Source organism: Onychostoma macrolepis, chromosome 12 (assembly GCF_012432095.1).
Source record: "Onychostoma macrolepis isolate SWU-2019 chromosome 12, ASM1243209v1, whole genome shotgun sequence".
Lineage (NCBI taxonomy): Eukaryota > Metazoa > Chordata > Actinopteri > Cypriniformes > Cyprinidae > Onychostoma > Onychostoma macrolepis.
In genome coordinates this window covers 16,407,157-16,428,949 of record NC_081166.1, presented here as the reverse complement: position 1 = coordinate 16,428,949, position 21,793 = coordinate 16,407,157, and the positions used below count along the sequence as shown (strand labels likewise).

At 35.9% G+C, this 21,793-nt stretch overlaps 3 protein-coding genes across 14 annotated transcripts; 2 read left to right on the top strand and 1 right to left on the bottom strand.

Moving 5' to 3' along the window:
- Nucleotides 1-62: 62 nt before the first annotated feature.
- Nucleotides 63-5,585, bottom strand: snx11 (sorting nexin 11). 9 transcript variants are annotated; one of them, XM_058792771.1, is made up of 7 exons: nt 5,427-5,578; nt 4,550-4,694; nt 4,389-4,475; nt 3,724-3,824; nt 3,152-3,247; nt 2,796-3,020; nt 63-2,691 (listed from the first exon to the last, which is right to left on the bottom strand). In XM_058792771.1, exons 2-7 carry the CDS (start codon nt 4,574-4,576, stop codon nt 1,644-1,646), a joined length of 1,584 nt encoding a protein of 527 aa, XP_058648754.1. In that variant the 5' UTR covers nt 4,577-4,694; nt 5,427-5,578; the 3' UTR covers nt 63-1,643. The 9 variants fall into 9 exon arrangements, with proteins under 9 accessions (XP_058648754.1, XP_058648756.1, XP_058648748.1 ...); XM_058792773.1 differs by lacking the exon at nt 4,550-4,694 and adding an exon at nt 4,722-4,776 and having other exon boundaries at nt 5,427-5,574; XM_058792765.1 differs by lacking the exon at nt 4,550-4,694 and adding an exon at nt 4,722-4,776 and having other exon boundaries at nt 4,892-5,566.
- Nucleotides 5,586-5,621: 36 nt separating this feature from the next.
- si:dkey-220f10.4 (tubby protein homolog) lies at nt 5,622-11,010 on the top strand. Of its 4 annotated transcripts, none has more exons than XM_058792775.1 (14): nt 5,622-5,764; nt 6,764-6,848; nt 6,928-6,971; nt 7,212-7,368; nt 7,472-7,711; nt 7,785-7,904; nt 8,051-8,188; nt 8,310-8,494; nt 8,802-8,960; nt 9,060-9,172; nt 9,252-9,366; nt 9,474-9,572; nt 10,222-10,393; nt 10,509-11,010. In XM_058792775.1, the coding sequence occupies exons 3-14, from the start codon at nt 6,930-6,932 to the stop codon at nt 10,640-10,642; spliced, it is 1,674 nt and encodes a 557-aa protein (XP_058648758.1). In that variant the 5' UTR covers nt 5,622-5,764; nt 6,764-6,848; nt 6,928-6,929; the 3' UTR covers nt 10,643-11,010. The 4 variants fall into 4 exon arrangements, with proteins under 4 accessions (XP_058648758.1, XP_058648759.1, XP_058648760.1 ...); XM_058792776.1 differs by having other exon boundaries at nt 5,656-5,773; XM_058792777.1 differs by having other exon boundaries at nt 5,668-5,764; nt 6,748-6,848.
- Nucleotides 11,011-11,211: 201 nt separating this feature from the next.
- Nucleotides 11,212-21,278, top strand: stx4 (syntaxin 4). Its single transcript, XM_058792784.1, has 11 exons — nt 11,212-11,506; nt 12,092-12,199; nt 12,391-12,490; nt 12,640-12,714; nt 12,809-12,879; nt 12,991-13,099; nt 13,361-13,434; nt 15,614-15,751; nt 15,902-16,012; nt 17,498-17,576; nt 20,352-21,278. The coding sequence occupies exons 1-10, from the start codon at nt 11,477-11,479 to the stop codon at nt 17,573-17,575; spliced, it is 894 nt and encodes a 297-aa protein (XP_058648767.1). The 5' UTR covers nt 11,212-11,476; the 3' UTR covers nt 17,576; nt 20,352-21,278.
- The last annotated feature ends 515 nt before the right edge of the window (nt 21,279-21,793 follow it).

Genomic DNA, 21,793 nt, shown 5'->3' with positions numbered 1-21,793 from the left:
ATGTGTGAACTGTCCAGTGGCATTTTTAAACTTATTTGGTCAGTTAGTGAACGCACTCATGGTTTCTGACGTGTTCTCTCAGCCTCATATTCTTTATTGGTTTGCTGTTAGTAAGCACATTGGTGAATGGTGAATCCAAACATACATACAGTAATGAACACCCGCTCTGGCACTCATGTACAATGTAGACCAACAGATGTGGCTCGTTCAAATGAACATGAAAATGTCACATTACGAGTGGAGCCGACTGAGACGTTCTTATACTCTTCACAACTTACTTTTAAAAATGTAACTTTAACTTAAATCCTTTAAAAACAAATAAAAATAATAATTTAGGATGCTTTGAATTTGTAACGCTACTGTGAATTCATATTTGTTACTGTGCTGATTTGGATAAAAATAACATCTGTGCGTAAAAAAAGATCAACTTATCTCAGAAAATAAAGTAGTACCCTTTTCTGTCAATCAACAAGCAATTCCCTTTTGAGTATGTTTCTGTTCCCATTTTAGTATTACAATCAGCCACTGTAACACATAATCACAGCAGAATATAGAAGAACAGTCAACGAGCAGCCTACCTGACCTAGTGAAACATTAAATCAGGATGGGGAAAATAAAATATATTATCATTCCAAACAATGTGCACTGTAATTTCTTATGCATTTTGGGTTATTTTCCTCAGCTCATAAAGTTCCTGTATGGAAAGTAGTGTTCTGACCATCAATTAAGCAACAAAGAAATTAGATAGCAAAGACCCTGAAATATATATATATACATTTTTAAAAAATGGTATTCTTAACAGCCACACTAACACTAAACATACCAATATAATTTAATTTCACCCCTAAATGAAAATTTTGTCATGTCTTACTCACCCTTGTAATTTTCTTAAATTAATTAAAACACGAAAGAAGATACTTAGAAGAATGTTTTAACTATACAATGAAATTAAGTTGGGTCCAAAACAACATTGGATAGAAAAACATTTTTCCAAATATCATCCTGTGTTCCACAGAAGAAAGTCATTCAGGTTTGGAAGAACATGAGGGTGAGTAAAAGTTGACAGATTTTTAAATTTGGGCCGAACTATCCCTTAAATTACCCAAAGTTCCAGTAGGGCAAACATGTGACAGCAACATGTTTTTACAGTTGGGAGAAAAAAGGAAGTGCCTTAGAAAATCAGTTAAAATCTGGTTTTGCTAAAATAGATCAGCAACATGGCATGGGCTAATTCCTGTTGCTAAAATCATACAAACGCAGAAATATTTTGATTAAGAATGGTGACTTATTAGAATCAAGGTGCCATAGTGATGTACACTGCTTTTTCTTGCCCGCTACCATGGATTCATAACTATTCGTTGCGTGTGCAATTTGCTCACAATCCTGAATGGCACATTAGTCAGTGCATTATCTGTGTTTGTTCACATTGTTTGTAGGGAAAAACTACAGCCCGGTCTAATCATTCAGTGTATCTTCTGTAAACAGTCTGTAACTGAACACATCAACAGTGGATCAATGCAGAAAACAGTTACGTGCACTCGCTCACACACACTCACACACACAGTAGAAAAACATCTTGGATGTTGACTGGGAAAGAGCTGAAGGGAGGACTTTTTGATAACTCTGTCCAATCTATGACTGGATTAATTCCCATGGGAATTAGTATCTGGTTGGTGGGTAGTGATGATAGTTTGACTGTCCGTCTCGTGACATTGCATTGAATCCATCTCTATGGCTTGTAGAACAAACGTGTTGACATCAGCAGTATTGTCATCGAGGTTACTGACAGTCTCCGTCATGGGGGCCGTTTGCGTGCTCACCGCTTCCTCAATTCCCTCAAGTATCAAAATTGCACTGCCAGGCTGAAGACATTTTGCATTGAGCTTGTTCACTTCCCCAACATGCACCTCATTCTCATTCATGGCCTCTTCCTGGGCAGCAGCGTCTTCATCACTGACTCCATTCTCCTGGACCACATGTCCCTCTGTTATCTCAGCTTTATCTTGATCTTCAATATCTGGCGTGTTCTGCTCACTAGCATCATGGAGTGCAACATCTTCTGCGGTTTCAAGTAGCTTCTCAGCATCAGCACTGAGATCAATAGTAACTTCATTTTTATGGATCCTTTCTAATTGATCTTCTTCATGAAGGATCTTGTCAGGGGTTTGTCTCACAGTGTTATCCTGTTCAAGTCCAACATCTTGAATTCCCTTCTTGGCTTCATTGATATCATCAATCTTTTTCTCGATGACTTCGTCTGCTGAGGTAACGCCAACTACGTCTTCGGTAACAGACGTTTCTTGATCAAGATCTTCTTCATTGTGTGCATCTCCTTGCTGAAGCTTGTCTTCAATGAGTCCGTCTATCTGTGGAGCTAGATTTTCACAATCATAACTTTGTAGATCTTTGGCATCTTCATCAAGCCTTCGCGTTTCTTTTGAGCCAATGTTTCCATCCTCTTCCTCGGTTTCTACAAAAACAACAAGGTTTGGGTGGACTTCAACTACTAGTTTAATGTAATTCTCTCCCTCTTGAGGCAGCTGCTCACGGCCGATTCCCTGCTTCAGGTCAAGTGCAGTCTGTTCTGCATCACTCTGTCTCGACTCGGAGTCTGAAACATCTGTAAGTTCATTTAGAGGCCCACTGGATGTGGCTCCTGGACTTTGTAATGAAGGGAGGTGAGGAGCAGGGCTGTAAAGAGATGCATGTCATTAGGAGAAGGTAATCTTAATAATACATCAGCAAGTGTTTTATGTTGTTGCGTCTGTGTTTTATTTTTTTTAATTTTTTTTTACCTCTCTACAGATTCATACGGAACAGGGGTGGGCCATAATTCTTGGACCCCGTTCCCTTCCTCCTGCACCCAGCCACGGTTAGAGGAAGCATAAGTCAGAATGGCTTCTGTCACAGTGTAAGGGGTGTGACCCTGCACACAATCCTCAATGTGCTTGACAGGAAGCTGAGTCTGCAGGAAAAGATGGAGCTGGCTATCTGACAGGCATACTGTCATGTGCAGCACTCTGTATAGGAAGACAAAAGCAAATCATTTCAGGAATACTGTGTGTTAAAATGAACATTACTGTACTATTTTACATGCTATTCTTAATTGTCCCAATTTTAAAATGCTTTGTAAGAAAGAGCTAGAACTGACTGGTCCAAGAAGCTCTGAAGACCTTTTCTCCTTCTTTCAATGAAGTCATCATTAATAAACGAGAAGAAAGACTTTTTCGGTAGATCAGGAACAGGTCTGTGGGAAACACAGTGATGCATTATGGGTTACTATAAAAAGGAATACAATGCAGAAAAAGTCCCTACTACAGCAAAGTGTTCATATTGTTTGCAGTAAATTTAAATAGAATTTCTAACTGGCATTTTTTTTTTTTAAGTGTGCGTGTATATATATATATATATATATATATATATATATATATATATATATATATACACACACACTGAACAAAATTATAAATGCAACAATTTTGTTTTTGCCCCATTTTTCATGAGCTGAACTCAAAGATCTAAGACTTTTTCTATATACACAAAAGGCCTATTTCTCTCAAATACTGTTCACAAATCTGTCTAAATCTGTGTTAGTGAGCACTTCTCCTTTGCTGAGAAACTCCATCCACTTCATGGATGCTGATTAGACAGCATGATTATTGCACAGGTGTGCCTTAGGCTGGATGCAGCTATACAGTCATTTGTTTGTGCAAAGGAACTTACACCAGACCAGTGTTCTTTTGCAGTTTTTTCTTCAACCACACAAACTCGCTGTATCGCCGCCTCACACAGGATGTTTTGGCAGTGAATGCTTTGCTGTTTGTCTGGTGACAGAAACCAAGTAACCAGATGAGATAACACGTGGGCAGATAAAATCAAGTGTTGTACAACAGAAGAATTAAAAACACAGTGAAAGATTTTGGCTATTAAGATGGTGTCTGCTTCAAGTTTCATGCATCTTCAAAATACCAGTTTCAATAGAAGCAGTTTTGTGTGCATTTAATTTGCTGTGTATTAAATTGCATTATGTATAATATATCAGACACAGTCAGTCCTGTCCACTAGATATCATTATACACAAATTATGCTCATTGAAATGCAATGAACTAAAAAACAAACAAAACAAAAAAAACACATGTAGCAAGGAAACCCCCATAAAGCAATAATGATAAGGACATGGCTGTGATTTAATCAACACCAAAACTGTAACCAATACAAGAATCCAGACAGTTTTAAAAATATTTAAATATGAGGGGAGCTTAAATCTTAACATTTAAATCTGTTTTCGTGTCTAAAGAAGTATTAAAAAGACTTTGGAAGTTGGAAAGAGTCACATTATAAGACTTTAATCTTGTAATATTAGAAGTCCTTGCGGCAAAAATACTCACATGAAGGAAAATTTTGAAGTCCACATAGGAGTTCCACGACCCTTCGTTTTGAACGCGAGGATCCTGAACTCTCACAGCAATGAACTCCTTTTAAAAAAAAGTTAAAGAAACATTTTCAAGACCAAAATATACAAATATCAAACATTTATGGCATTTTATACCTTTAAAATGACAATCCTGCGGTCCATTTTTATCAACAGAAAAACCTGGTGTCAAATCAGCTGTTTTGTAATCTGCTGTCTGAATGACCTTATTGATTTAGTGCAATATTCAGATCTGTCATTGCACATCACACAGACAAACTGTCTGGAAAGAATAAAAAAGAGATCTTACATCTTGCTCTTGACTTTCGATCATCCTACCAAAGGTAACATGACACCATGAACATCTGTGGAAAAACAGTCACTGGAATGTGAGTCATCAACCACAACAAAAACATCCCTTATCATGCATGTTTTGCTAAGATTTTTTTCTTTCTTTCTTTTTCTTTTTCTTTAACTTACATGATTTTGTCTTTTCTGTTTTTCCATAACTTGAGGGAAGCAAATATTTTCATAAATCCACATAGGGAGAAATCACCAGATTCCTCAGAACTGGTACTGTCTATGGTCCAAAACATCACTAATTGTTGATTTGAGTATCTAGGGTACAAATATCTCCTGACTTGCTCTTTTAAACCTTGTGATGAATCACCTGCCCCTCCTCTTTCTCTAAACGGCCATTAATCATGATTATTTATCAGTTCTGTGGTGATTACATTTACATGACATGATTACTGAGTAAATGCATAGAAACTAACTACACTTTAAGCAATCCTGTGTAGAGGGATACATTGGCATTAGCTTTTAATCCGATAACCTGTTGTCTGCTATCTGTCACAGCACTTTTTACTCAGAAGAATAAATAAAAGATACATTTATTGGTATGATACTTACTGTAATAGTTAGTGCTCTATTTCCAGGTTGAATTTCAGGTTAACGTTAGCGCAAGTCAATATGCTCATAGATACGAATGTCAAAAATAAAGTACAATTCGTACCTTCATCCCATCCGTCCGTAATAAATTGTGATTTTTCTTAAATGTCACTTAGACTGTATTACGCATACAGATAAAACAGATTAGAAGTATAAAAACACGTCAAAACATTATTGAGCGTGTGCTATTGAGTAACGTGATCAGTTTCGTTTTTCTTCAGCTGTGAATATATAAACAAACTGAGGTGAGATACTGCCATCTAGGGTACGGGCAGTTAGTCTGCTTATGATGCTAAACCTAGCAAGTAGGGTCACTTGGTTTTGAGACACAGCCTAACTTTTACCTGTAACGAAAATATAATAAGAATTCTCTGCCGACTACATTAAGGCAAAATACCACAGGTGAATATGGTAAACATTTTAACTAATAGATAACATACTTTCCCGTGTCAAAAAACGTTAGTTGTTTTGTATTACAATTTTTCTGTAATGTTATGTTTAAATATGCAAATGAGGCATTCGCTAATGTATTATTTTCAATTATTTCCTGAAATCTGGGGACAGTTGCATAAACTTAGCCTCTGTTAAGAACTAGTCTGACCGACTAGCAGTTAGTAATCAGTCATATTTGAATTCAACCTTCTATTTAACCGACTTCAAGTTATATAACCAGTCAAAAAAAAAAAGATGACTAACTTGTAAGAATATTTTCCAACCGGCCAATTAAAAGTAAATAAAGGTTCAAAATCCTTGTTTCATTTAATTACCGTATTAGAGTTAAGGTTTTACAGAGGGAATTTTGGCTATCTCTTTGTATTACTCCATAAATCAGAAAGTACTGCCAATAGCCCAAATAAAATAAAATAAAATAAATTTTTAGGTGTAAAATGTTACAAAATCAGGTAAGTGATACATTAACAAACACCTAGGCTATATAAACACATTAAGAATAAAACTGGAAAGTTTGTGATAAGTGCTGCTTAAGTGGAGATTTCTGACTCTGAGAAAACATCCCTTAAAGATATGTATTGTAATTGAAATCTACAGATACAAACAGATAAAGATTAAGAAAATAAACATTGAAATGTGTATTTAGAATGTTTTCTTTCCACAAGTCTGAAAATAGACAAGCAAAATCTCAAAGTCGACCATGCAGTGCCTTAATAAACAATGGTTAGTCTTGCATAAAAGATTATTTTGACTGGAAGGTGCAGAAATATATGTTAGTTCTGGTATTATAATACCACTATCTTAATATTGTGACACTGATGCTGTTTTCAGTTGTGAAATAGTGTCTGATGTCAGTAATGATGAAGGATCTATTCTACATGGCGTCTCAGTGGCGTGTTGAGCGTAAGAACTTTATCCGCTGTAATCTTCTTTAGCTTCTGTTGCATGCAGGTGGCGATGTCATATGGAGCTGCAGTGACAGACAGGGACAATGAGACAACGGTTTGATAGCTGATTTGAGTGTGCATTCTGGCTGGTGAGTTTATGACAATAAAAATATAGTGGATTAATTGTATACTGCCAAAATGTTGATATTTGTTCTTTTCCAACACAAGAAATGGAGGACGCAGAGGTCCGACAACAGAAGCTGGACAATCAGGCAAGTATCTCTTTTGACTGGACATTCACTACTTATACTTTTGTGTTGCATATTTTATTAAGAGGGTTTTCTTTTAATATTATTTTACCTTTGACATTATAGTCATGCTGAACATCATGCTTAAAAGCATATCTCTAGATTTTCTGCTTTGTTAGGTTTTGAGAATATGTACCTATACTAATGGCATTACTGGGTATATCTGATGTTTAACAGAAGTTCATATCATGTCTATTCTCATAGCATTCACTTTTGATCAAGAAACAACAAAGAAGAAGGGCAGATGCCCGGATGGTCACAGCGAATCATGACATTCGCCCCAAGACACGCAAACAGACAGCTGAGTCTGACGATACAGCTTTATTGATAAACCAATCTCAGAGCAACATTTCCCTCAGTGGTTTGTAATCAATTACTTTGTTTTATTGTAATGTTGTTTATTAGTCATTATTTTCATTTTGTAGAGTTTTACAGAAAATAACACCCTGCCTATTTATTGTCAGACACACAACCTGAGCAGATTTATGAAAACACGGTGGAAGAGATTTGTTTAGGAGAGCTGACCATTTCATCCAGGACAGAAGAGGCTTCGGAAGAGGTTGCTCAATCTGTTCCGGTCATCACTAAGAAAATTGATCTAGAGATCAGCCCGCAGCACAGCGCTAAGTGCACTTTAGACGCAGAAGGCCAGGCAGATGGAAAGAAAACTAAGAAGAAGGGTGTTAAAAAAGGGCAAACAAAATGTAAGTGTTTTTTTCTATTTTCAATTATAACTTTTGTATCTGCCTTTGCATTTTATTGAATTGCACTTTCTAGTACTTGAGGCCAAACCTGCATTAGAAGTGGAGGAAAATGAGGTGAAAGAGAAAAAAACAGTGAAGAAGAAGGATAAGACAAACGAATCTAAGGAGAAAGTGAAGACAGAGGAACACTCTTGTAAGTGTACAGGAGATGTGTCTCCATTGTTAGGCATGATACAAGTTAAAGGCCATTTCCTGTCACACAAGCCCTGTGCCTCATCCATAAATAGGAAATAACCTGACATTGGCATTGTTAACATTCCAACTCGGGGTATTTTCCAGCAATTCAGACAGATTCAGTTGTGGAAATCAACATTAACGAAGAGAAAAAACCTGAAACAGAGAGCGAGGATGAAAGAAAAGACTGGACAAAGAGCCCCGTCCCTCCAACACCGAAGAAAAAACAACATCCTAAACCAAGTATAAAAATCTAATGATATAAAAATTATTTATGTCTTAATCTTAACCTTTTTTTTTTTTTTCATGATGGCTTCTTTTGATCTGGCCTGATTGTTAATATTAGTTTTCTGTCGTTGTGTAGCGAGATGTCATCTCAGTGACAGTGAGGAAGAAAAAGAGGACAAAGAGGAGGAGGACAAAAAGAGGGAAGCTAAAAAAACACCAAAGAAGTCTAGAAATAAAACAAAAAATGATGACAGTATTGCTTCTTTAAACTCCAACTATAAGGAGCCTTCCTCTGATAGTGATTCTTTGGACATGGGAAAAGTAAGATTGTTTAGTGTTATGTACACTGTGTGTGTGTGTGTATATTATTTATGCATTTTACTTTTCCATTTTAATTTGAAAGCTAATAAGCAATTTTGTTTTGCCCTTTTCATGAGTTAAACATGTCTCAATAGTTTTAGTTCGTAGTTTAATTAGATTGAGTTATTTTAGTACTTGAACTTAAACTAAAAGTTTATTTTTTTGTATTTTATTTCATTATTTCAAGTAATGAAAATGACATTTTTTATGGTTTTAGGTTTAGTTGGAGTTAATACAATAACCCTGATCTTTTTTCTTTCTTGTCCAGTCCTCTCCAATGTCTTTGGAGGATCTGGAACAGTTTGCCATGCGTCCTGCTCCAAGAGATGTGACTATTCAGTGCAGGATCACCAGAGACAGGAGGGGAATGGAGAAAGGCATCTTTCCCACATATTACCTCCACATGGAAAAGGAGGATGGGAAAAGGGTTAGCAGAAGTGTGAATAAAGAAAAATATGAAAAATAATGTCTTTTTCATTGCTTAACATATCATTGTGTTCTCTTGTCCAATGTTTCGATTGGGCAGGTCTTTCTGATGGCTGGCAGAAAAAGAAAGAAGTGCAAAACGTCGAATTATTTGATGTCAATCGATCCTACCGATTTATCCAGAGATACTGAGAGCTACATAGGCAAACTAAGGTCAGTACCATTACAGTCCCTTATCAGAAATATTGTTTGCAATTCTGCCCATGCTAAAATATATAATTTGTCTCCTCAGATCAAATGTCTTGGGGACTAAATTCACTGTGTTTAATAATGGCGAGAATCCAGAAAGGAAGCCATTCATTAAAGAAACGGATACGCTGCGTCAAGAGCTAGCAGCCATATGTTATGTAAGATGCTAATTGTGTGCTGTTTTTTTTTTTCTTTAGATGTCTACAGTATATATTTATTCTGTTTAATTGCAAAAAAGCTTACTTTTTTCTTTACTGTCACACAGGAGAAAAATGTTTTGGGTTTCAAAGGACCTAGAAAAATGACAGTAATTATTCCTGGTATGCATGAGAATGATGAGAGAGTTGTTATTCGACCAAAAAGTGTGAGTATTATATTGTTGATCACTTTTTTTTTTTGATAATCAGTCGCAATATTATGTTTCTTCCTTTGGATATATATTACCATTCAAAAGTTTGGGGTCCAAAACATTTTTTTTTATGTTTTTGAAAGAAATCTCTTATGCTCACCAAGGCTGCATTTATTTGATCAGAAATAGAGTGTTGTAATGTGTTTTAAAATGTAATTCATTAATGTGATGTCAAAGCTGAATTAATTTCAGCAGCCAAATTCTTCAGTCTTCAGTGTCATATGATCCTTCAAAGATTATTCTAATATGCTGATTTGGTGCTCAAGAAACGTTTATTTTTATTATCAGTGTTGTGCTGCTTAATATTTTTTGGGAAACCGAAATACATTTCTTTTAAAGATTTCTTTGATGAATATAATGATCAAAAGAACAGCATTTATTTGAAATAGAATTCTTTTGTAGTCTTTTAACGTAACATTTGACCAATTCAATTTTCTTTCTGTATAAATGTATGAAAAAAAACTGACTCCAGACCTTTGAATGGTAGTATTTTTTTTTTTTTTTTATGTCTTGGAAAATTTATTTAATCATGTCTTGATTAAATCAGCTGTTTTATATATATATTTATATATAATGAAAATTAAATCTCTTTTGTATATCCCAGGAGCTGGAGTCTCTGCTCACCCGATATGAGAATGGAAACAAAGAGAATCTTGTCACCCTCGTAAATAAATCACCCAGCTGGAATGAGCAAACTCAGTCATATGTGCTGAATTTTCATGGCAGAGTTACTCAGGCATCTGTGAAAAACTTTCAAATTGTCCATCCAGATAATGGCGAGTTATTCTTTTTTACTCATTCTGTATTTCTGTCTTTGTATTTGTAGTTATATAATATCCATATAATATATTCCTAATTCTAATTCTAATATCAATGAATGTCTCTCTCTAGAGGACTACATTGTGATGCAGTTTGGGCGAGTAGCTGAAGATGTGTTTTCCATGGACTACAGCTTTCCCATGTGTGCTCTACAGGCATTTGCCATCACTCTGTCTTCCTTTGATGGCAAACTGGCCTGTGAATGAGCGTCATTCATCTGTATTTGCTTTTCTTTCTTAAATTTAAGATTTCAAATGTTCTTGCAGTCATAAATGAATGAACTTTAGATTTTGCTATTATCCACAAATTACAACAAATGTACAATAGATCATTCATTTGTTTTATTAATTATTATGAATCTACAATGTATGATTTTTTCCATATTTATTCTCTCTTTAATTGCTAAATTCAACTGCCTGTTTTCCAAGACTGTTTAAGCACATCATTTTGTTAGATGTTTTAATTTCCTTTCTTTATATGAAAAAACAAAGATTGACATTCCTTGTTAAATAAAAACTTGAATTTATATGAGGCTATATTATACAATTACTCTTCATAAAGTTACATTCACCATCTTACAGATCTATATTACACTTTTGCTTGCTTTTTGCGATATTTGAGATCCGAGTGGAATATTACATTTCGCCACAGCGAAATAATATAAACATTGTAGGCCTATATCTCTTTCCAGCGGGGGGCAGTAAAAGCCTTGATCGTTTTTTCTTACTTTTGCAAACTAAAACAGAAGAAGAAAGCGACAAATTCGTGTGCATCTACATCGCCCCATTTTGAACGCTAAGCATAGCTGAAGTTCATCCGTGTTATTTTTATATCCTCATTTAGGCACCTCACAGCGCCCATCAACAATCTGCTCTGAAAGTTATTTGTGGAAGTTGCCTGGCGTGAAATGTGACTTTGAATGGAAACTCCCTCTTTACGGTTTTGAGTTTTTGCAAGTTTGAGTTTGTAGACAGATGAGCTAACGTACGCCTCTTAAGACGGGAACTTTTCATTTGAGTTGGATATAATATACATCGAGAATGCGGGACCGGACCAAAGAATTGGGCAATGTGAGTACAAGTAGGGCAGTGCACTCAGGAAACCGGCTAGCGTGCTAACGGGCTAACCCGCGGATACTGTACCCACAGCTGCAACTGCGATTTATTAACACTTTCACATATCCTCACGCCTCGCAGTCTGCTGCTGTTTGAATGACTATTTATGTATCTTTATGCAGATTGTTGTAAAAAAAAAATTTCATGAGTCAAATCCCAAGCTAACACCCTTCTGCACTACCATCGCTATAGTATTGCAGTGTAGGTGGGGTGTAACTTTATTTAGTCTACAAACAAACTAGCAGCCATGAATGTTTGCAGTTGATTCAGTGATTTTTTTTTTTTTCTTTCCTCAAAGATTTTTAAATGACTGATGAAAATGGAACTCATTTCAGTCATGTTTAACATTGTAAGTTAACCGTTGGATATTTAACACCCTCAAGAAGAAAAGTTTAATATCACATCCGTTTATAGCCCTGTTTCCTCCCATAAAACTGTGTGATACTTTCCCCCCTCATTTGTAAAACGAGATAAACATTTCAAACGTATAACAAATTCTTAATGTTTACCTTTTTTTTTTTTTTTTGTTCTTCTCACTAGATTGCTGATGCCTCAGATGAAGATGAAGAAACCACAGCTCTGGTGATAAAGCCCGGATCTGGGAGCTCAGCAAATGAAGAGAAAGAAAATGAGGCTTTCTTTAAAAAGGTTCACATAAATTATTAGGGAACTGTGGGTTTGTTGTGTAAACGGCTCCAGAAATGAGTCACTACTTCTAAACTCACAAATACTTGTGACCTTGTGGCATCAATTATTCACCATGAATTACATTTTTGTGGGTTAGGGTTACAATGTTTTCTGAATCAAACTTAATAATACCCTACTTTTTTTCTATATAGGTTCAGGAGATTCGAGAGGGACTTGAAACAATTAAAAAGAAGGTGTCTGAATTGGAGAACAAACAGAAAACAGTGTTAGGAGTTGCGCTTCCAGAAGAAAGTGAGTTTCTCAGTTTAGGTTTAGGTATTTTTGTATGTTATTCCATTCCTATGAAATAAAAAATATATTCTTCATGGAGGTTTTTTAGTTTTATTATCCAACAAAATGTTTAAATCATAAATATATTTTAAAAATCTCCTTGCCAATAGGTATGAAAAAGGAACTGCAGTCCCTCAGAGAAGACATCAAAGTCATGGCCAGCCAGATCCAAAAGAAGTTAAAAAGTGAGACTGATAAATAAACATAGGTGGATGTTATTGAACTTTTTCCACTGGACCTACTGGATGTGAAAAATTAAACAATACATTTACGTCACAGGCATTGAACCTAAGAAAGCTGAAGGTGAAGACAAATATATTCCAATAAACGTTAGAATGCGGAGAACCCAGGTCAGTTGCTTTTTAATACGTATATTCTAAATATTTGTAAATATAACAAACAGTGTTGCTTTGGCTCAGAATAATCTGCTCCTCCCTTTTTTCCTCAACATCCTTTAAAAGCATGGTGTTTTGTCCCGTGAATTTCTGGAAGTGATGGATCACTATAACACAATTCAAGCCCAATACAGAGACAGAAATGTGGAGAGGATACATAGACAACTCAAAATCAGTATGTACTTTTTCTGTCTTGTTTCATTCTATTGATAATATTAGCATTATACAGGCCTCTCATAATAGCCTTTTAAATGTGCCCCATGTAATTCCTCCCCCCCTCCCCCCCATTTTAGAGTTTCCATTTGTATGATCCTCAATGCTAGGTGTCAGTACATGTCCAAGACTACTGCAGTATATTAGCCAGTGCAACATAGCTTTCTTTTGCATTACTTCTACAAGATAAATAAAACTAATGTGAATGTGGTTTCCTTTACAGCTGGTAACAATGTGACAGATGAAGAGCTAGAAACCATGCTTGAGAGTGGACAAACTGATGTTTTCACGCAAAATGTGAGTGTGTTGTATTGTGTAGTGTGCATGCAAGTCTTGCATTGTGCCTATAGATATTCAGTGCTTTTTTCCCTCTACAATTACCTGAAGAAAACCATCCACGCTGGGGGTTTGTGATGTGATATAATTTTTGATTGTGGACGATTAAAAATGGCTCCATGATCTGCTTTTGAAGAGATATCATAGTATCGTTCTACTGCGATACAGTTCTGGCACCTCCATCTGAATATACTGTACAACACAACATGCATTCACATCAAATGTTATCTCAGCAGTAGGGTTACACTCACGGGACACTGCAATTATTTCCAATCCTAAAAGTACATTATTTGTGTGTGCTTTATAGCCTTGCCGGTTAAACATTTTTCACGTGCTGTTCTGGCATGCACTTTTTTTTAAACACGTACACCTGAAGCGTGTGCACACTAAAAAAGCCTGTCAAACAGCGCCTGATTACTGGACTAAGTTGTCTTTCGCATCTGATTGCAGGTCTTCAAGTGACAGCAGGCTAATAGTCCTAAACATTCTGATGCTTGTCAATAAAGGGATAGTTCACCGAAAAAATTAAATTGTCATTATTTAATCACGTTCATGTTGTCCCAAACCTGTATGAATTTCTTTCTTGTGCTGAACACAAAAGAAGATACGAAGAGTTTATTTGCAAAAACTCAAAAATCATGTTTTTTATTGTTTTTATTGTTTTGTTGCTGTATTTTTTTTTTAATTTTTTGCCTATTCAAAATAACCCAAGTGCAGTGTGATTGGAATGCACAATGAAAAAACATGATTTTCGAAAATTGTTAAAAACAGAGTTATCTGTTTTTGCAAATGAACTCTTCATATATTGAAGGATGTTGGTAACCAAACAGTTCCTGGTCCACATTGAATTTGATAGTGGGAAAAAATACTATAGAAGTCACTGGGGCCAGCAACTGTTTGTTTAACCACATTCTTCAAAATGACTTATGTTCAACAAAAGAAAGAAACTCATTCAGGTTTAAAACCGCTTGAGAGTGAGTAAATGATGACAGAATTTTCATTTTTGGGTGAACTATCCCTTTAATGTTACTAAAACAACATAACATAAAAGAGAAAATTCACTCACTGCTCTTGACTGAAGAACTTTAATACAGCTGATTTAATAAGAATCCATTTATAGTGTATAATTTATTATACAGTGAAGTGGATATAATGTTTTATATTTGTTCATTCAGTTTCTTGAATGCTTCTGCTAAGTACACCTAATGAACCTGAAAAATAAAGCTCTGTTTGTTTTATTTGTGTATAATGTGTATTTGTACACATTATTTGATTTTTTTTTTACCTAAATGTCTGCCGTTCTTTTTTTTCTTTTTTTTAATGTTTTGTTAACTTGTAAGACTTTGTTTTTAAAATAGGGAAATTAGTTTGGCTGTACTGTTCAGACAACGTGCAAAATAGTAAAACCAACATGACAAATAATCGTGATAAAATCATGATTTTTCCTGAGAAAAATAAAAATCGTGATCTGATATTTTTGCCATATCGCCCACCTCTAGTCTACAACAGAGTGATATTATTTATAGTCTACTAGATTACTTAAATGTCACATTTCAAGTCTTCTCTTTTGCTTTCTTTGGAATGGATGTTTAATTTGGTAAGACCCTTTTAGGAACTGTTCCGTCTGAAATGTAATTGTTATTTCTTGTTTTTGATTAACCTATCCGGCTATTTAGTGATATAATCATTTATAATAAATGGGGACATTTTCCTGTTTCCTGCCCGTTCTCTTTCCGAGTTTCTTGTGAAGCAGTAAAAACGACAAATATTAGGCAAAGTAAGACCTACAGTTGGAACTAAGAATGCTGGGGGCACTTTTGGACAAAGTATATTCTAGTGTTATTTCCTTTTTATTCCAGATAAAGGAAATCTGGTTTGTCAACATCATTAAAAGCAATGCTAGAAGTAAATGTCTCTAATTTTCAGTACCTCCTTTATAGATTTCCACTTCTCTTTTATACTTTCTATTATAATATTTTCTCTGTCATTCTTGCCCTTTAGCTCATATATTCAGAACCCTTACACCCCCTATGCCTGAAATGAAGCATCACCACCATGAAACATGTCACATGATGTGATTACATGAAAAATCCTGTTCAGCGTCTTGAACCCTTGTTTAAAAATCAACTTGTTCTTGCAGATTTTGAATGATGCTAAAGCTACCAGACAGGCTCTGAATGAGATTGAGTCACGGCATGATGAGATCATCAAGCTAGAGAAAAGTATTAAAGAGCTACATGATATGTTTCAGTACCTTGCAATGGAAGTGGAAGCACAGGTGAGATGAACACACTAGTTAGTTCATTCCTCAGATGTCTAGTAAATTAAAAACCATGATGTTTTATTATTTAAACAAAGTTTTTTAATTTATTTTTGTCCATATTTTAATGTAAATCTGTATTCTATGTGAAATTCCCTTATTTTTCAGGGTGAAATGGTGGACCGGATTGAGGAGAACATTAAGAGTTCCCATAACTATGTGGAGAAGGCTGTTGCCGACACAGCTGCTGCTGTAGAAACTTCCAAAAAAGTGCGCAAGGTGAGTAAATTCAAAGTCTCTTTAAGACAAGTCGTGTCACTCGGCGGCCATCTTTGAAACGCCTCTCGGGCATGTAAGTGCAGTTCCTATCTCTTTGAATGGGGAAACATCAAATTCTCCAAAAGTGTTCACTAAGCTTACGATTAAATTTCATATTTGAAATCACCAAAGAAATCTGACAACAACTGTATCAAATAGCATTATAAAAAGCTTATTTTTCAGGCTAGATCAGCTAGTCCTAAGCGCACGTCTCAGAACGCTGACTGTTTCTGTAGCAACTGGGACTTCTAAGCCTCGTTCAGACTGTCAGCCCAAATCTGATTTTTGTGCAAATCTGATCATATTTAGATGGTCTGAACAGCAACGAACTACATGAATTCCGATTTGTGTAAATCCATTTTGAGCTGCATTCGTCTGTGGTTTGGAATCCTATTCAAATCGCATTTCTGGAAATCCGTTTCAGTCTGACCAGTCAGATAGGGTTTAGTGTAAATTTTTCACGTCCTCACGCCACGTAAAACGTAAGCACGTCAGACTTTTTTGCAGAAAACATGCTGAACATTTTTGCAGAAACAAGCTTGTGTCGTTGCGAAGTGCAAATCCAGCGGAAAAACACAATATACTGCTAGTACACGTACCTCTTTGAATCTTGAAAGTAGGGGAGACGGCAGCACAGAATAAAGCCGCACATTCCAACTTCTTGCATTTCTGCCACTGCCTCAAAAGACAAATTAATTAACGTTAATGAATTAATCCAGCGCGACGGCAACATGTTGTCATGTCGTAAGACAACACCCAGGGGCCAGTTGCATAAACTTAGCCTCTATGTTAAGACTGTGTCTTAAGAACAAGTTTGACAAACTAGCAGTTAGCAAAGGGGTAATTGGTCTTATTTTTGTATTTAACTTAGACTAATCTACAATTTAATGTAACTCAATTTAAAATATTATGGCCAGTCTCAAATAAAAAAATTAGATGATTAACTTTTAAGACTAGACTTAACATTTTATGCAACCGGCCCCTGTATTGCAAACTGTATTGCTGTTATTGTTTTTAGCGTAGGCATAACCACGCAACGGCATTGCCATAGAAACCAATGCACATTCCGTAAAAACGAAAGAACGCTTATGGACACACAAATCGGATATGAACAGTTGCGATACACAGTGTAGACAGTCAGTTATTCAAATCAGATTCCATCCGGATATGCACAAAATTGGATTTGGGCTGACAGTCTGAACGAGGCTTAACAGCAGTTGCAGTGACGTGCTGACTTTACAGATTAGCGATAGGCTCTTTCATTCAGAAGGCGGGGCTTCCTGCGATTGAGCGGCCATATTGAGCGTTGCATTTTTCCCCATTCAAAACTATACGAGTGACGTCTTGGGTATTCTATAGTCTTTGGCAAATTTATTAATATGACTATTTATTGACAATGACATTACATCATCGACCAGTGTGAATTATCACTTTTCTTCTTCACAGAAAAAAATATGGATTGCCTTATGCCTTGCTATTTTAATTGTAATAATAGCCATTATCCTGGCTATTACTTTCAGTTGAGGTAAGTCCCATCAATTGTATTGAATTTGAATATCAACGTTATGCAAGCTATTTAAAGGGATAGTTCACCCAAAATTGAACATTTACTCACCCTCAGGCCATCCAAGTTGTAGGTGATTTTCTTTTCTTCAGTAGAACAGATTTTAATCTGAAACCGTGGTCCTTGGTGATTCATAAAATGCAACTCAGTGGACGCCCATCTTTTGAGAATAAAAAAATCATATGAAGGCACACCAAATTAACACCTGTGGCTCCTGACGATATACTGAGGTCTGATGAAGCGAAACAATCGGTCTGTACAAGAAACTGAACATGATTTACAACATTACCTGTAATCAATAGCCTTAGGCAACAGGGAAATCAATTATTTGCCATAAATTTTTTCTGACAATTCTTTTCAACTAACTGGTTCAATTCACTAGTTCTTTTACATAATCACGCAAGGATGTAACGTATACACAATTGTATTTAAAGCACCCAAATAATAATGTGAAATGTTGATGTTTTAAATGTCTACTGCATATACAGTGACTAAACTTGTCTTCATCAGCTAAATAATTTCATTTCGCCCCTTCATACAAGTGATTCAGTTCATCCACACATCACCAGCTCATCGGTCTTTGGTCCGTGTCGGAACTGTTTTCACATTTCAGTGACTGTAAGAGGACTGGATCGCTGAATGAGTTGGCAAAAACCAACATCATAGAATCATACAACCCCAATTCCAGAGAAGTTGGGACGTTTTTTAAAATGCAAAAAAAAAATCAAGAATCTATGGTTTGTTAATTCTCTTTAACTTTTATTTAATTGACAAAAGTACAAAGAAAAGATTTCCAAAGTTTTCACTGACCAACGAAATGTATTTTGTAAATATGAACAAATTTTGTTCGGCTGCAACACATTCCAAAAAAGTAAAGACAGAGGCAAAATAAAAGTGAAAAGGTTATAGAATATCCACGTTAAACTGTTTTGAAACAGTTCACAGTAAGGAGGTGAATTGGTAATAGGTCAAGGTATCATGTTTTGGTATAAAAGGAGCATCTCAGTCTTTGCAAGCAAAGCTGGATCATGGCTCATCACTTTGTGCCAAATTTCACAAGAGAAGTGTCAAACAAATCAAAAATCACATTTCGCAATGCAAAATTACAAAGAATTTAGGTTTTTCACCAAGTACCATACATAATATTGTGAAAAGATTCAGGGAATCCAGAGAAATCACAGTACATGTAGGGCAAAGCAGGAAACCTCAGTTGAATGTTCATGACCTTTGAGCCCTCAGATGGCATTGCATAAGAAACTGTCATGCTGCCGTGTTAAATATAGCCACGTGGGCTCAGGAGTACTTCAGAAAACCACTGTCGTTTACCACAGTCTGCAGCTGCATCAAGAAATGAAACTTGAATATCTGTTACTCTGGGAGAAAGCTATGCATCAATTCTATGCAGCAATGCTGTCGGGTTCTCTGGGCCAGAGCTCGTCTCAGATGGTTAAAAAGACAGTGAAAATGTGTGCTGTACTCAGATGAGTCCACATTTCGACTTGTTTCCAGGAAAAATGGATTTTGAGTTCTCAGTCCCAAAGACGAAAGAGACCATCCAGGCTTTCATTAGCGACAGAAGCAAAAGCAAACGTCTATAATGGCATGGGGCTGCAGAAGAGCAAATAGCATGGGTGACTGCCATATATGCAAAGGTACTATTGACATGGAGGCATATATTGGGATTGTACAGAGATATATACAGTACTGCCATCAAGATGATGTCTTTCATGCTAAGTCCATGGTTTTTAGATCAAGACAATGCCAGCTCTCATTCTGCATGTGCTACAACAGCGTGGTATCATAGACACAGAGTGAATGTGCTAGACTGGCCAGCAGATCTGTCTCCTATTGAAAATGTATGACCAATCATGAAAAGGCAAATCAGATAACGGCGATCACAGACTGCTGAGTTTCTGAAGTCTTGAATCAAGTGAGACTGGACAAAAATTTTGCTTGCAAAACTTTAAAAATTAGTATCTATTCTCAATTCCCAAATAATGAAACATTGTAATTAAAAGGAGTGTATTGCAGCCATAAAAAAAAAAACATATTTACAATATACATTTATGTTGGTTAGTGAAAACTTTAGAAGACTTTTCTTTGTGCTTTTGTCAAAATTAATAAAAGTTAAAGAGAATGAACAAATCACAGATTCTTGATTTTATTGCATTTTACAAAATGTCCCAACTTCTCTAGAATTGGGGTTGTATACACCGATATTTTGGCTAATTTCGAGTCGGAGTGACTGTCAGTAGATCTGTGCTGCTCAAACCACAAACTGTTAAGTTCAACTGGTTCAGAAGAATAATTTGTTTGCAAACCGGACATCACTCCGGACCATTTAACTGAGGCTATGGATTACAGGTAATAATGTTGTAAAAAATGTTCAGTTTCTTGCACAGACTGATCTTTTGCTTCATAAGACCTCAAAATATCGTCAGGAGCCACAGGTATTAATTCTATGTTCCTTGATATGCCTTTTTTTTAAAAATTCGCGATGACAGGCAGCCACTGACTTGCATTTTAAGAACCATCAAGGATCACAGTTTCAGCCAAAAATCTTCTTTACTGTTCTACTGAAGAAAAAAAGTCACCTACATCTTAGATGACCTGAGGGTGAGTAAACAGCAAATTTTAGTTTTTGGGTGAACTATTCCTTGTGCCAAAATGTGTTACAGTTCTGTTATTTTTGTTCATTTATTTAATATTTAAATTATGTATCCTTTTTCTTTACAGTGTTTTCCTTTATTAGACTTCTTTTTGCCCATCAAGCACTGGGTTTTGTCTTCCTAAACTCTCTTCTTGAAGTCCCTCTAACAAACAACATGGCCATGTGTAAACATGACCATTATTGGTATCCCAACTGCTTTGGTAGCTACATTTGCTTAAATTTTAAATTGTTGATCTGTTGTTTTAGCTGCTTTGTCCTACAAAGGACATGGTTTAGATTTCCCGAAAATGTGTCTGCTGCACCACTTGGACATTTAAAAGTTACATGGTAAAAACGGTTTGAATTAACTGATTGCTTTCCTGACTGTATTTCTAAGATGGTGGACTTTTGCAACACCAACACTAAAACGTGGTCATATAGGGTAAATGAAGAAAAAATGCTAATGAGATTCCTAATATATAACGCTTCCTTTCGGAGACAAGCTCAAGACCTCTAAGTGATGGGCTATTTTTCTTCGCCCTAATATGTTTATAAGATGTCTTTTGTGTTATCTGTTGTGATTTATCCTTTTGTAATGCCATTTCAAACTTGAAATTCGCTAAAATAGCATTCAAGGTCATCTGTATATGTATATAGCAACTAATTTTATACTCTGCTTTGCATTATAGTAACTACCTTTCAAAATACTACTTCTCTTGGTCTCACAGTGACATGTCGCATGTGTGTATTTTTTAACTCATTTGTGCTCTGTCCCAGTAAAGACATGCGCTTTTAAGAACCGATTATGTACAGTTACTTGTTTAGTGCCTCAACCTTGGTGCCTTTTCTTGAGCAGTAACATAGGAGTGCCCACTGTGTGACACTATAAATGTCAAGATCACCAAGAATGCAGTTTATTCGGTTTCAGTTTGCAGCCTGTAGGCATACTGCCACACATTTCATTCATTCTGATGTAAAATTGTAATTTTTAAATAAAGTACATATATATTTGATTGTTTTGTAATGTTTTTCTTGTTTTATCCTATTTTTTAAATAATTTTGATATTTGAATTAAAAGATGTTTGATGTGACACTAAAGGAAAAGACCGCAATAGAATAAACCTTTGGGGAGTATGAAGTTGACAGCAGTGGCCTTCCAGGGCGGTTTAAAACTTGGATTTATCAGCACAGCATACTACCAAGAATCCCCTGGCCACTGCTGCTATATGAGTTACTAATTTCCACCATTGTATCACAGGAGAGAGACGAAGGAGAGCTATTTACGCCATCACAGATGTAGCTAAGAAAGTGTCTAGGATTTGGCTAGAAAGGCCAGATCTGTGGGTTTCTGGTAGGGCACAGGCAGGTCGCTGACTTACCTGGGCAAAATTGTATGATATTCGAAAGACCCAAAACAACCTTGTGACCCCAGGTATTATCACTGATGATGATATTATTACCCTAGCGTAGCATCATAAAGATGTTTCTGTAAGCACTTAAAAATGTAGTTTATTTTTTTAGCAGCCAT